Source organism: Macrotis lagotis, chromosome 2 (assembly GCF_037893015.1).
Source record: "Macrotis lagotis isolate mMagLag1 chromosome 2, bilby.v1.9.chrom.fasta, whole genome shotgun sequence".
NCBI classification, from domain to species: domain Eukaryota; kingdom Metazoa; phylum Chordata; class Mammalia; order Peramelemorphia; family Peramelidae; genus Macrotis; species Macrotis lagotis.
Window position 1 is genome coordinate 106,776,512 of NC_133659.1, and position 15,577 is coordinate 106,792,088.

Below are 15,577 nucleotides of genomic sequence, written 5' to 3' on the forward strand. Positions count from 1 at the left end.
TGAGTTATCAGATGAATCACATGGCTGATAGGAACTGGAAGACCTAACTTGTCATTCCCCTCTAGCTGTGTTGTGTTGAATAACCATGGGAGAGTCCCCAAAGGCTCAGTTATATGATGGCAGGAGTGGGGGACAGTGGTCAGTTTTCCTTAAGGATCTGAACTAAGGCATGTGTTAAAGAAAAGAGATTTATTTTCTCCTGAGGATAGAAATGGGTTTGGGATTGGCCCATCCCAGCCATATGAGATAATAATTGTCTAAAGTTGAGGAGCTGGGATTCCAGCCATGCTGCAGTCATATCCCCCCTGAGGATAAGCAGGCAAAGCAGAGCAGAAGGAGCCCTGGAGGGATTGCCCCTCCCCATTCTTTTTTGAGGAAGGGAGAGGGTACTAAGGTCTCAGTTTCGGTGATGATCTTCGCCAAAAAACTTGGTTGTAGAGATAGACAGTGGAAAAATAAAAACTGGAAAGAATAAGTACTAGCCTGGGTATCCAGAGACCTGGGCTTTCTAATCCTGGTCCAATCTGGGGCTGGTCAAGGCCCTCTCTGGGTCTCCATTTCCCAGTGTGTAAGAACCAGATCTTCCTGAGGTCCTGTTCAGTTCTTACAACCCCTGATGCTCTAATTGAAGAAGTCCAGTATGTCTTAGGGTCCTTTTCTTTGAATGGGGGCAGCCAGGTGATGCAATGGATAGAACACCGGCCCTGGAGTCAGGAGTACTTGAGTTTAAATCCGGCCTCAGGCACCTAATAATTACCTACCTGTGTGGCCTTGGGCAAGCCACTTAACCTCATTGCCTTGCAAAAACTAAAAACTTTAAAAAAAAAAAAGAGGTCTTTGTGTGGTAAGGGTCCCTAGGGTCTGGTAATTAAAGTATTTGTGTGCACAGTGAGATGAGAATGGCACTAATTCTATTCCTAAGAGAGATGTTGAGATTGGAGGCAGCAACTTTAGGAGGTCCCACTTCGTATGACTGCAGTTTGGTGTCAGGTCTACGTTCTGAGCACAACTGTTGCATGCCACCCCAGAAGATCTTATTTTCTGAGCCCTTTCCTCCAAAAGAACTGATCAGTCCTTACACTTTGGCAAAGTGGTCTTCATTTTCTGACTGATTCTCCAGGAATGCCTGTGAAGTCAAAACCCCTTACCCTCTTCCCCCTACCCCCAGGAGACTCCAAGGTATTCACTTCCTTACTCACCATGCAGAAAGACAGATATTTAAGTTCAAGTGTGGGACACTTACTAGCTATGTGACTTGGGATAAGTCACTTATCCCTTGATTGCCTCACCAAAAACAAAACAAGAAAAAACAAGTTGCCAGGTAAGGCCCTAAAGTTTCTTAGTTTGAGAGCTCAAATATACCAGAAATGTTTGTTGAGTTTGAGTTTAAGGATCTGTGAAGAGAAGACCCTGGAGTTCAAAAGGAAAGAGATGGTGGCAGGAATGGCCACCTTCCTAGCCAGGCCTGTTGTTGCACCAGAGGTTAGGGGCAAATGGGCTGATGTTCACATTTCTCTGGACTGTATTGAATAGGTCCAGCTGACCTAGTGTAGCATCTCTGTTTGTAGAGCTAATGTTGGTATCTGTTCTATGGTCTTTCTGTCTTCATCTCCCAAGGCAGGATCATTTAGCAGCACACTGATCATCCTCCCTGAAAAAACCCTACAGGTTGGCCCCTTCTCTGTGACCAGTTATTGGGAGGAGAGCAGACTTGCCAATAGTCCCACAGCCAGCCCGTCAGAGGCAGGCCTTGGAGCCAGCTCTTTCTGGTCTGAGTCCTGGCTCTCTCACCACCAATCCAAACGGCTTCCTCACTCCCCATCCCTCTTACTTTCTGTTTTTGTAGTTAATTGTCTCTTATTTCTTGTACTTATTTCCTTCAAGTCAACATTAGAGTACTTTCTAGACCAGGAGAGACTGTTGGGTTTTTGTCTCGATGGAGACCTCAGTCAGTCTTTACAGATGTCTGTGGTCTTAGACAGTGCTTGATTCTGCTGGGGTAGCTCCCAATGGAGCCAAGTTCCTGAACTTCTCTAAGCCTGGTGTCACAATTTGTGCAGGAGGGTGGGGGCACTGACCCTGAGTCTCAGTCACTGGCTTTCTGCAGAGTTGCCCCTCTTTTATGAGCCTTTTCCCCCATCCTCTTCAGTCCCCACCTTTCTTAAAGATCCAAACCTTTGCCAACCACTGTGGTAGGTACCAGAGATACAGATAGTTAAAATTATAATCACATTTATTTGGTGCTTTAAGGTTTGCAAAGTGCTTTAAAGTGTCTTGTTTTATCTCGTAACAACCCTGGAAGGTGCGTGCTGTTATCCCCGTTTCACAGATGGGGAAACTGAGACAGACCAGGATTAAGTGATTGTCCAGGATTACAGAGCTAGTAATTACTGAGGTATGATTTGAACTCAGGTCTTCCTGACTCCACGCCCACTTCATCCCCCATCTTGCCTGATGAATGAAACATTCATGAATTATTACCTGCAAGGATCTCACATTCTATTGATGGGAAATAACATGATGATGATGATGATGATGATGATGATGATGATAATGAAGGCTACATGCCACTCCCTCGATTAAGTGCTTTATAATTATTTCCTCATTCAATTCTTACAACATCCTGGGAGGAAGGTGTTATTATAATCCTCATTCAACAGATGAGGAAACTGAGGCAAGCAAATTAATTGGGGTACAGAGTAGTAAAAGGAAGCATGAGAAAGACCTGGATTCAAGTCCATCCTCTGACACAACTTGGCTGTATGACTGTGGGCAAGTCAACCCCTCTGGCCTCTGGGCATCTCTCAAGGTTGCAGAGAAGGGCTCGCATTCAGAGGAGTTTCTATACCTGGGAGTTCACTAGTCTAATTCCTCTCCTCATGCCTAGCACGAAGTTGGGTGACTAGCAAGTGGGAGAAGGTAGGAGAAGGTTCCTAGCGGAGGGGGCCTTCTGAGAGGCAGAGGAGAGCCCATGGCAGATTACGAAGGTCATTGGGGCCTGCCCCATCCCAGGAATCTCAGGAAAGCCCCCCTGGATGGTACAAGGAGGTCTATGTCTTACGTAGATGCAGTGTCTTACAGTGAAGGCGTTACTGCCTGTGCTTGGATCAGAAGACTGGGGTTCTGTCATTCTCTCAGTTTCTCTTAGTTTCCTCATCTGCAAAATGACCTTGGGTCGGGCTGGGAATGAAGTGTGAAGCAGCCTCTGAGGTCTCTTCTACCTTAGGTTATGTGATCTTAGGATCCCCTGAGTCCTCTTTCCCCTTGACTTTCTATAGCTGGGTATGGTAAATGCTTCTTTCCCTGTTCTAGTCTGCTGAGAGACTGGGATGGCTATATAAATTATTCAGAAAGTCTTTTTAATACTGCTGCACTTTCTGGTATTTAAATATAGCTGCTTCTGTAACAGAACTGACTGTCTCCACTGCTTCATGAGCAAAGAATAGCTCACGCACTTAAGGAAAATGGTGCAAAAGTTCAGAATAAGGTGAAGCCAACATTAGAACATCATGCATCAGAAATGAGATGTAACCCAAACCTTAATGTGCTTTCACAGACCTCATTGCAGCAGCTCCCCAGGCCCTTGATGTCCTCTGACTGGTTTATTCTATTGGGATTCCTCTGGGAAGGAATGAAATACCTGCTCTATTAGGGCCCACAGATGAGTCCTTTTCTAGATGTCCCCAGACTCAGGGTTCCAGATCCCCATTCAGGGACATTCAGGGGCTTCCACCTCTTCCTGGTCCATAGATGCACAGAGAGGTCTGCTGGAAAGTGACCAGCTTACATGAAGAGGTAACCTGGCTCTCCTGTAACTGTACCTTGATTTCCCAACTTCTCCCCATAAATCTCTCATCTTTCCCTTTCTACCACTTTATTCTCCACTCTAGTCAGACCCCATCAGATTCCATTGCCTTTGAACATCAGATTACAGATTTATCATTCCTCCTCCAGTAATTCCTGAATATATAATTCCTCCAACACTTCTGGCTTCCAAGAAGGAAGCTATAGTGTAATGGGAAGAGAGCCATACTTAGAGATTTTCTGGTAAATGTTTAACAACCGGCTTGGGAGGAAGGAGGAGGAAGAGAGCTGTTTTAGTGTGTTTTAGCATGATCATCTCTATCAACATTGTCTCCATCACTTTCTTCTGTAGCTTATTGGTTTCTGAGGTGTGATATGCCAAAAATGTAACACTCATCTCCCACTGGCTCAAGCTGATTCCAGCACAACCGATCGCACCAGATGAGAGGTCATACGATCTGGAAAAATGATCTCCGAGGTCTTTCCAGCTTCTAAGACTGTAAAAAATCAGGTCCGGCCCAAGAGGCACCAATTATCCAGGCTGTGACCTCTAACCTCTCAGTTTCCTTAGCTGTAAAATGAGGGGATTTGCCTCCATGGTCCCCAGGGTTCTTTCCAGTTTTAACAAGCTACGAGTCTAACCAGTGATGGTCTGGAGACAGGAAGTCCCATAAGGGAAGAGCCTCTGTGAGGCTCAAGGTAGCAATATGTTTGGGAGGATATGAAATCAGCTCTATGCCTCAGCTCTCAGGCTCTGGGGCTGCCTCGCCTCTTTGAAAAGGAGAAGGGTGTGACCTCTGCAGTCCTGGACAGCTGCCATGATGCAAAGTTGTCTCCTCCTCCTTCCTCCACCTCCTCCAGTTGTCTATAACACGGTTCTTATTGTCTGATGGACCCAATGGACCTTAGGCTTGGCAGGGATGATTTTTCTAAGATAGGCTCTGCAATGGGGGGGGCTTAGGTCTGTGGAATCCTGGTCTGGAGACCTAATTCTGTTGTTAATGAGCTACTTGACTTTGGAGAGGTCACTGGACCTATCCAGCTCTGAGTGTTGACTGGATGAGCTCTAGGGCCAAACACTGTGATTCTCTGCCTGTTAATATTTCTTCCATTAAATACATACCTAATCCTGTCCCTGTCACTAAGTGAGAAGACCACCTGCAAGTGGTTGGAGTCTGGGAAAGTCCCCAGATCAAAGTCATGATAACAGTAGATTCAGGGGATCTTGACCTGGAAATAGAAAAGAATTGAGGCAATCCATCAGGCCTGTTTATGTTGTTAGTTGTTGTGAAACCAAGATCTCTTTACTCTAGGAGGTGACTTGATTCACTAACAGATAGTTGTGATAATAATTATATTATATACCTACATATAGATAGATGAGAATAATTTAGTTAATCAAAGGACTCAGATTCATTCAGGTTAGTTATTATTCAAATGTGTACATTCAGTTCACTAATACTATTGAGTTAAATTTTGTTTTTTCAGTTTAGAAAAATCCATATTCTCTCCCTTCCCTTTTACCACCATTGAAAACAAAACACATAATAAACATGCTTAATCAAGCAAAACAAATTCCCACACTGTCCATGTCCAAAAAAGCATGTCTCATTGTCCCCTGACTATCACTGGTCTGTCAGGAGTTGTGTAGCCTATTTCTTCTCGTGTCCTCTGGAATCTCAGTTGGTCACTGCACTGACCTGAGTTCTGAAGTTTTCTAAGTTGTTAGTTTTTATGGTGTTGTTCCTGCATCAGTTGTTCTCCTGGTTCTGCTGGCTTGCCTCTGAATCTGGCCATACAAGTCTTCCTACTGAAACTATTCCTTTCATCCATTGACATTGCTTTTATATGAGGTTGTCCATTTTTGCCTCTGATCCTGTACCCAGGCCACTATAGTAGTAGTAGTAGTAGTAGTAGTAGTAGTAGTAGTAGTAGTAGTAGTAGTAGTAGTAGTAGTAGTAGTAGTAGTGGTAGTGGTAGTGGTAGTGGTAGTGGTAGTAGTAGGTAGTAGTAGTAGTAGTAGTAATGATGATGATAATGAAGGCTACATGCCACCATTTCCTCATTTAATCCTTATAACATCCTGGGAGGGAGATGTTATTATAATCCTCATTTTACAGATGAGGAAACTGAGACAAACAAGTTAAGTGACTTGCCCAAGGTCAACAGCTAGTAATTATCTGAGTCTGGATTTGAACAGAAGTCGTTCTGACTCAGTCCAGCTCATTACCCACTGTGCCATGAGAGAAGTAGTAGTGTCTGAGGCTAGATTTGAACTCCCAGTACTTAGTGCAATGCCTAGCATATTGATTAGAACATGTTGATTAATTGATTAACTCCAGGCCTAGCACTCTATCCACTGTGCCACCTAGCTGCTCAATATCAGAAACCAAAGGAAATCAGAGAGTAAAATGAAAATAATTTTGATGAATCCTATAAAACTTACCGCTCTAAACTATCAGTTCTGAGTACATTCCCTTGATGCTGCTTCAATCCAAGAGGAAGTGTGGTTCCTCAGAATGCCATAATCTCCTCTCCCTTCTTCCCTACCCCACATCTAGAAGAGTATATCCCCTACAGCCCTTTGTGGACTGCCTACCCCAAATCTGGAGGATTTTCTCTATGTGCTGTAGAGTGGTGTTGCTGATTGCACTTACCTATACTTAATCTAACTGTATCATGAAGATATAGATAGATGATAAGTGCTTTGCCAAAATAAGGAGTAACATCTACAAATGATAATAAATAGTGATAAATAATAAACGATGATCATGAATAGTCATGGTCATAATAAAATTTCTGGGCCAGGTTCTTTAATGTATGTATTTCCGTGGCTGATGCTCAGCCCTTTGGGGTATGGCCTGGGATGGAAGGGTTTGCAATTGATCTTCCCAACTGACCTTTAGGGGTTGCCTTGCAGGTAATGAAGACGTATCACATGTACAACGCTGACAGCATCAGTGCGCAGAGTAAACTGAAGGAGGCTGAAAAGCAGGAAGAGAAGCAGATCGGTAAATCAGTGAAGCAGGAAGACCGCCAAACACCTCGGTCACCAGACTCGACCTCCAATGTGCGAATTGAGGAGAAGCATGTCCGCAGGAGCTCAGTGAAAAAGATTGAGAAGATGAAGGAGAAGGTGTGGAATCAATGGGGCCAGAAACTATTTGTTTTTCCATTGGTGTAATAACCAAAGTGGACTCCTTGCTGTTGCATGGCCCCCTCTGCCCCTTAGTTGAAATGTTGTTGTTTAGTTAGTTAATTGTGGTGTCTTTTTCCTGGCCTTGCCCTGATCTACCACCACCAACCACTTTCCTTGCTACTGAAGCAGTCTTGTAAATATTGACCAGCCCACGAGAGGTCCTTTTGGGTGAAAGAGAAATCTTAGAATGGGATTCTACTTGCTTTATTCTTCATCCAGAAGTAGTATTTTGAGGCTAATAAACTAGTCTATCTTGCTAATCTGTCCAAAGATTAGCCTAGCTTTCCCCAGAGTCACACATTGCTATCCCTTCCCTGGCCTGCCATGGGGCAAACAGAAACAGCCAGCACCCCTCTGACTCCTGCAAACCAGCCAGGCTTCTTGCCATCAGATTAGGATGCCCCAGAGGTCAGCATACCTGGAGCCTGGCTTATGGGAACCGCGAGGTGGCGGGGCAGGGAAGGGCCAACTAGGGGCAGGGAAGAGCCAGTGGAGCCTTCCTCCTTGCAAGGTGGTGCCTGTTGGGGCCTGTGTCTGAGCTGAGAGCCTCATTAACCTTTCTGGAGTGATCTACATTATGCCCTTGAATTTTCATTAAGTAGAATTAGAACCCAATTTGAGGGAGTGGTGCATTGGGAGTAGCAGCTTAATTGTCCCTGTCTCCTGAATGTACTGTTCCTTTCATCTCTCAGAGAACACACTCTACTTTTTTTTAAAAGATTTTTTTAAAAGTCTGAACTTCTGTTCCCTTTCTCAGCGTCAAGCCAAATACACAGAGAATAAACTGAAGGCCATTAAAGCCCGGAACGAGTACTTGCTGGCTCTGGAGGCAACCAACGCATCCGTCTTCAAGTACTATATCCATGATCTCTCTGACCTCATTGATGTAAGTGTCCAACACCAGGGCTCCCAGAGGGCACTCACCATCTCGGGCAGGACCCCAGGGACCTCCCAGGTCTTTCTGTCCCTCCAAAAAGACAGCAGCACATGGGATTAATGAGTCAGCTCAAGAAAGAGGATAATACTGCACCTTGTATTTGGGGATTGTGTGTGTGTTTGTGGTGGCATGCTTAAGGTGTGCAAAGATCATCCTTATATTATTTAATTTGATCCTCACAACTCCAGGAGTTCCTCCTTTTTACAGATGAGGAAACTGAGGCAAACAGCATCTAAGCGATGTGCCCAGGGTCACACAGCTAGTAAGTCTAGGCAAGAGTCAAGTTCCTAATGTTGTAACCCCTCACAGTTTCACTTCATTGTATGCTGGATTCCATTGTGTTGACTACCCTTACACAAGCCATGTAAAAGAGTGGGCACCTATTATTTCCATTTTACAGAGGGAGGAAATTGATCCCCATCAGGGTCCCAAGTGAGGAATGCAGTCCACGGGGCTTGACCCTGAGTCCTACACCCTTTATTGCAACATGGCATGAGAGGAAAGGACGGGTTACATGACAGGGCGTGGCCTAGGCAGGGAGCATGGTGTCCTCACTTGACCATTTGGGTTCTTTGTGTTGTTGGATGCTCTCTTACAGTGTAACTAGGCAGGAGAGAAAAAGCACATCCAGAAAACAGCTTTGGGAAAGAAGGAACTCTTTTATTCCTGAGATAGACTGAGTTCAAAATGCAGACTCCATAAGGGCAAAGCCTTTTACTCTGTCAGATCAGTAGAGTCTAGAAGACCTGAGTTCAGATCTCTCAGACACTTACTAACAATGCGAGCCTGGGCAAGTCACTTAACCTCTATCTGCCTCAGTTTCCTCAGTTGTAAAATGAGATAAGAATAATACCTACCTCTCAGGTCTGTTGTGAAGATCAAATGAGCTACTGTTTATAAAACTTAAAACATTTAGCCTGGTTCTAGGCCTCAATTAAAGAAAATTTTTTAATCTGATTTCTTCATGAACCTTTATTTTAAGAGTGAAAGGCAGGGGCGGCTAGGGAACACCAGCCCTGGAGTCAGGAGGACTTGAGTTCAAATCCAGCCTTAGACACTTAATAATTACCTAGCTGTGCAGCCTTGGGGAAGCCACTTAACCCCATTTGCCCTGAAAAAAAACCTAAAAATAAAAATAAATAAATGAATGAATGAATATAAACAAATAAATAGTGAAAGACAAACTACATGAGCAAAAGAAAAGCTCGGAGGTTCAGCGACTGGCATATGGATAAAAACAAAGGAACTGCTTCATGAGGAGAGAAGCAGAAGGAAAAGCAGTTTGGGGGGTGGCTGAGGGTATCAGGGTTCCTGGGGCACCAGCCCACCTTCCCCACCCCCATTCTCTGCCAAGCCCTTTAAAGGATGTCAGTTTGTTCCCTGCCAGGAGGTGAGGAGTCCTCCAAGGTGGGCAGGCACCTCTTTGTCTGGTGATACCAATCTGAGCATCATTCTCTCACCAAGGTCAAAATGAAAATCAAGATTCTTTGTGCATCCTCTGGGGAAGCCTGTTCTCAGTGTGAGGAGCGAGGAGTGTTCTTTGCCTGCTGGTCAGAATCAATTCTCTTCCTTCTCCCTACTCTGACATTCCATTACCTTCTCAGCGAAAGTCAATTCTGCCCCGTTGATAGCTTCTCCCATTGATTGCAGGGGGTGGTCTCCTCTTGCCTCTAGGCTCCAGGCAGGCTTTCCCATCCAATTCACAAAACTGGCATGGTTGCTTAGGGCTGAGGACCGAACAGCCACCAAGGAGCCCCTCCGGGCCTCTCCACAGCCAGGCATCCACAGGCCTCCTCACTGTGATGAGAAAACTCATCTCAACACAGTATATTATTTGGCATCTAATCCTCCTAGTCATTTTTTAAAAATAATATTTAAGTGCTTAATTGCACAGGAGGGTTATTCTAAGTGATCTGGGAGAGAATTTTATCAACCTCATACCTTCTCTCAAAGCTCTCAATTCTAACATGTTGTATTGGTGATGCTTCCAGTGGTACCCAGGTCTGGGGCACTTTAGTGTAACCAAGGGATAAAGAGATAAAAATGCTGCAGTTTCCCCAACTTGCTGTGTTTTTCCCCAGGGGGGGAATCTGTCTGGGAAAAGGTCGTAAGTGGGGTGATAAACGGCAAAACTGTAATCAAGGTGTTTGAATGTTCTTCTCTTGCCTGTGTCTTTACTGGGGGGGATGAGGGTGGGGAGTGTACCAATGGCTCCAGCCTGGGAAGGTGGGGCAGGGGAGGCCAGAGATGCCATGTCTTTTTCCCAGCTGTGGAGGGATGGACTTTGGGACAGGGCACCAGTCACGTTTCTCTCCATAGCCATCTGCGACAGCTATCTGGGGTGTTTGAGCTTTAAGGGAGTGTGAAGCAGCTATTTTTGTCAGCTGCACGTTGCCACAAGACTCCTTCCCTCTCCTTCCTATAATACTGAGCAAGACTGAAACCCAGATTGTCAGAGGCCCTGTGAAGCATCTGACACAGTCAAGGAAATCCTTGATTTTAGGCCAGAGAGACATTCTAAGCTCTTTCAGCAGCATCTGAAAGCTGTCACCTCCCTGGAATGTCATTTCTTCTCCCCCATGCTCCTGCAACTCAGCAGGTGGATGAAGGGGGCTCATCCCCATGGGAATAGCCTGAGAGTTGGGACATTCTGGGGCCAGAGGCCAATTTAAGACTACCAGTACATATTCTTACATGCACAGAACTCTGTAAGAAGTTCTTTTCTTTCTCATAATTAAAGTATGTATGATCAAACACTCATTTTTCCCCTAACTCCTCCTAGAGCTTGTGACAGTCTTCTGGCTAACAAAGGGTTAATGAGCTGTCAGCTTAGGCAAGTCACACATGTGGATGAGTTATCATTAAATTCTTATAAAAAATTGATTTCCCCAGAGAGGGTTTCCATCAAACATTTATCTAACCCGGAAAAGGCCAGGGGAGCCTGGCACTCATAACTAGAATCATTTGTGAAATTCTCAGAAGCTACTGGAAGACCTGTTTGCCCCCGGTATAAGGGAAAGATTTTGCTGTCTCGCCTTGCCCAACTTCACCCAGGAATGGGAATGAAATATTCACATATAAAATATTACCTTGCCTTGCCAGAAATTCATTTTTTTCTCCAAAGTTCAGTTTCTAATTCCTACCTCCAGAAGGCATATGGCAGGCTGGGCCCAGGAATCCTGTCCCCATACCTGGAAAGGAGGGGGAAAAGGCTTTCTGTGGAGAGAAAGTCTGATTCTTTAGTAAAAGGAGACATGAGGGGAGTCTTTTGGAGAGGCCCAGACAAATCCCTAAGATTTGTTGTTTCTGGGGTTTTTGTTTGTTTTAATCAGTCAATTCACTCTTCAGGAAATAGTGAGTTAAATGAATGGCATTTTATAAGTTAAAGATTATTTTTTATATATCAACCTGTAAATATTACTTAGCCTTTATCCTATTTTTGAGTCAGCCCATGTCTATTTTTAAGGTCGCCAAAGGGGAGAGTCAGGGCTTTTCAAATTAATTCTAATTCTAGTCATGATGGAACAAAGAGAGTTGGGTTCAAAGGCTAAGAACAGTTTGAATTCCAGATCTACTTTTTGGGGGGGAATGGGGAAGCAATCAGGGTTAAGTGACTTAGGCAGGGTCATACAGCTCCTACGTGTCTGAGGCTAGATTTGAATTCAAGTCTTTCTGACTCCAGATACTCTATCTACTGCACAACCTAGCAACCCCAATCCTGTTCTAATTCTTATACCTGTGGAATCTTAGGAAAATTGCTTAACCTTTCTGGGTCTCAGTTCATTTGTGAAAAGATTCTGAGGGACTGGGGGACTTAAAGTAGCCCAGATTGTCTCTGAATTCCTTTCCAGCTCTAAATTATCTTATCCTCCTCTTTGTATGCAAAAAACCTTGGGAAGGCCATGGGTCTCTGTCTATTCACATGAAAAGTTAATGGTTTAAGACAATGCCTTTCAACATTTATATTGCCCCTGGAGATTAGTGAGGTGCTTTTTCTTACAACCACCCTGTATAAATTAGACAGTGTTAAATGTTATGATTATCACTGCCTTTATAGGTGATAAAAGAAACTGAGCTTCAGGTCACTTGGCCAGTCAGGATTCAGACCCGATGCTGGAGGGGTTTTCTGCTGGGCCATGCTCTCCCTCATGGCTTTGACAAATTAGTGTTTCAATTGATAAGTATCATAAGCATCATATTTACCTGAATTTTAGCAATGCATCTGACAAAGTCTCTCATGCCGTACTTATAGAAAAGATGAATTATGGAGTAAATGAAAGTTCAGTTAGGTTGATTCAAAGCTAGTTAAATGGTCCCACAGATTAACCATTAAAGAATTCTGTGTCTGCTTGGAAAGGTCTCCAGTAGACTAGCCCAGGGAGGGATGCTTGTCTTTGGGCTGCTTCGCATTTTTATGTACAATTTAAAGAATGGCATCCTAATCAGTTTGGCAGATGACACAAAACTCAAGCGAGAATATTGAACTCAATTTAAAAAAGAGGAAAATTAGGATATATCTAAAGTCTTATATCTAGGTTTTTAAAAAAATCAAGTTTGCAAATACAGGATGACAGATATATAGAAGTAGCTGTTCATGTGAAAAAGATCCTGGGCTTTCAGTGGACACAAGCTCACTGTAAATCAACATATGAGACACAGCAATCAGGAAAGTCAAAGAGGCCTCATGTTCTAGGACTAAAAAATTCTTGGTCTCACCATCCTCTACCCTGCTCAGAGCACATTTGGAATATGGAGTTCAGTTTGGGGAGCCACATTTGAAGGACACTTCCCCAGGATAGTGAAGGGTCTCTGGATCATGCCTTATGAAGATTGCTTGAAGGAAAGGGAGGGATTGAGCCTGAAAAAAACTGAGGCAGGGGGTGAAGGCTGTCACTTGGAAGTGGGGTTCATTAGGTAGAATTTTTTTTTAAACTAAATCTTTTTATTTTATTTTATTTTTTTAATTCTCATTTTGTACAAATGTTTTTTTTACATTAATAAAATATTCTTGTTTAAGAGTAAACAAAATACCCCTCCCCCCCATGAATATAGACTTGCTTGGGCGATAAAGTAAAGGGGAGAGAAAAAAATAAAATTAAAAAAAATTAAAAAATAATAGTAATAATTGTAGGTATGGCCAGGTGGCGCAATGGACGAAGCACCAGTCCTGGAGCCACGAGCACCCGAGCCCACATCCAGCCCCATAGACCCAACAATCACCCAGCCTTGTGATATGCAAGCCATCCGATCCCCACTGCCCTGCAAAAACCAAAAAGGGAAAAAAAGAGCCAAAATAAAATAGTAATCACAGTAAGGGTGCCTGGGTGGCAGACAGAGCATTGGCCCCTGAGCCAGGAGCACCCGGGTCCAAATCTGGCCTCAGACACCCAAAGATCACCCTGCTATGTGGCCCCAGGCAGGCCACCCAGCCCCATTTGCGCTGCACCCTCCCCCAAATAATAATAGTAAAAATTGTGCTTCAGTCTTTGTTCCAACACCAACAACTCTGTCATGGGTGGATCGTATTCTTTATGATAAGTCCATTGCAAAAGTTGCTTCCATATTTTTCCAACGTTGCCATTACTGATCACAACTCCCTCCTTTCTTATTTCTCCACTACCATGTACTATATTTTCTCTTTCCTTTCACTCTGACTCTGCTGTAGGGTTGCTGAGTGGCGAAGCAGACAGATCCCTGGTCCTGGGGCCAAGAAGCCCTGAGCCCCCATACCACCCCTTAGGCCCAGAATCCACCTGGCCCTATGGTCCTGGACAGGCCTTCCAATCCCAGCCCCTTGCAAGAAGTAAAAAAGAAAATGTGTCATATCTGACCACTCTCCCCCCATGGTCCATCCTCTCCTTCTTTATTCACATCCCCACCCCTTCCCCCTGCTCCCCCCTCCTTCTTACTTCAGATGCCTATACCCCATTGAGTATATATACTGTATGCTGTTTCCTCTCCTAGCTACCTCTGATGAGAGCAAAGGTTCCCTCATTCCCCCTTGCCTCCCCCCTTCCATATTATTGCAATAGCTCATTGTAATTAAAAAAAATCTTATTATATGAAATATCTTTGCCTATTCCCCCTCTCCTTTTTCTTTCTCCCATTACATTTCCCTTTTTTTCTATTGACTCCATTTTTACACCATATTTTATCTTTGAATTCAGCTTACTCCTGTGCTTCAACTATAAAATCTCTCTCTACCTGCTCTATTAACTGAGAAGGTTCATATGAGTTTTATCAGTGTCATTTTTCTATGCAGGAATACATGCAGTTCATCATCATCAAGTCCCTCATATTTTCCCCCTTTCCTCCAATCTCCATGCTTCACCTGAGTCCTGTATCTGAAGATCAAATCTTCTGTTCAGCTCTGGCCATTCCAAAAGGAACCTTTGAAATTCCCCTGGTTCATTGAAAGTCCATCTTTTTCCCTGGAAGAGGACATTCAGCCTTGCTGGGTAGTTCATTCTTGGCTGCATTCTAAGCTCTTTTGCCTTCTGGTATATTATATTCCAAACCCTACGAGCTTCCGATGTAGTTGCTGCTAAGTCCTGTGTGATCCTGACTGCAGCTCCATGATATTTGAACTGTGTCCTTCTGGCTGCTTGTAATATTTTCTCTTTGACTTGGGAGTTCTGGAACTTGACTATAATATTCCTAGGGGTTGGTTTTTTTGGGATCTCTTTCTCTGGGGGATCGGTGGATTCTCTCCATTTCTATTTTTCCCTCTTCTTCTAGAATATCAGGGCAATTTTCCTGTAGTAATTCTTTGAAAATGATGTCAAGGCTCTTTTCCTGATCATGACTTTAAGGTATTCCAATAATTTTTAAATTATCTTTCCTAAGTCTGTTTTCCATATCAGTTGTTTTTTCAATGAGATATTTCGCATTTTCTTCTAATTTTTCATTTTTTTTGTTTTGAAGTATTGATCCCTGATTTCTGGTAAATTCATCAATCTCCCTGAATTCTATTCTTTGTCTGAAGGATTTGTTCTCCTCAGAGTTTTCTTATCTCTTTTTCCATCTGGCCAATTTTTCTTTTTAAGGCATTCTTCTCCTCAATAACTTTTTGAATTGTTTTATCCATTTGACCTAAGCTGGTTTTTAACATGCTATTTTCTTCAGCATTTTTTTGGATTTCCTTGACTAAGCTGCTGACTTCATTTTCATGTTTTTCCTGCATCTCTCTCCTTTCTTTTCCCAGTTTTTCTTCCAACTCCCTCATTTGATTTTCAAAGTCTTTTTTGAGCTCTGTCATAGCCTGAGCCCAATTTCTGTTTTTCTTGGAGTCTTTAGATGCAGGAGCTTGTGCTTCCTCATCTTCAGACTGAGTATTTTGATCCTTCTTGGGCTCATTTGCAAAATATTTCTCAATGGTCTTTCTCTTATTTCTTTGCTTGCTCATTTTCCCAGCCTGAGACTGGTTTTGGGGTACTTCCTGAGCTTTTGGGACACTCCCACAGGGGTCTCAGAGTGTAAGGCCCTGTCCTCCCTCCTGGTCTGTGAATGACCATAAGCGCCCCCTCTGCCATGGGGCTGAGGTGGGGAGGGGCCCTGTTGTTCTATGGGGGGGCCTAGACTGCGATCAGGATCTGAATGTGGTCAGAGCCCCAGAGTCCTGTTCCAGGGACAGAGGA

At 43.8% G+C, this 15,577-nt stretch overlaps 1 protein-coding gene across 13 annotated transcripts in view; it reads left to right on the forward strand.

Annotated features, from left to right (window-relative positions):
- Nucleotides 1-15,577, forward strand: part of SRGAP2 (SLIT-ROBO Rho GTPase activating protein 2) — a 251,180-nt gene that overhangs the window by 163,570 nt on the left and 72,033 nt on the right. For all 13 annotated transcript variants that reach the window (XM_074222517.1, XM_074222516.1, XM_074222518.1 and 10 more), the window contains 2 exons: nucleotides 6,725-6,940; nucleotides 7,761-7,889. In XM_074222517.1, coding sequence (XP_074078618.1) covers nucleotides 6,725-6,940; nucleotides 7,761-7,889 — 345 coding nt within the window. The remainder of the gene's footprint in view (nucleotides 1-6,724; nucleotides 6,941-7,760; nucleotides 7,890-15,577) is intronic.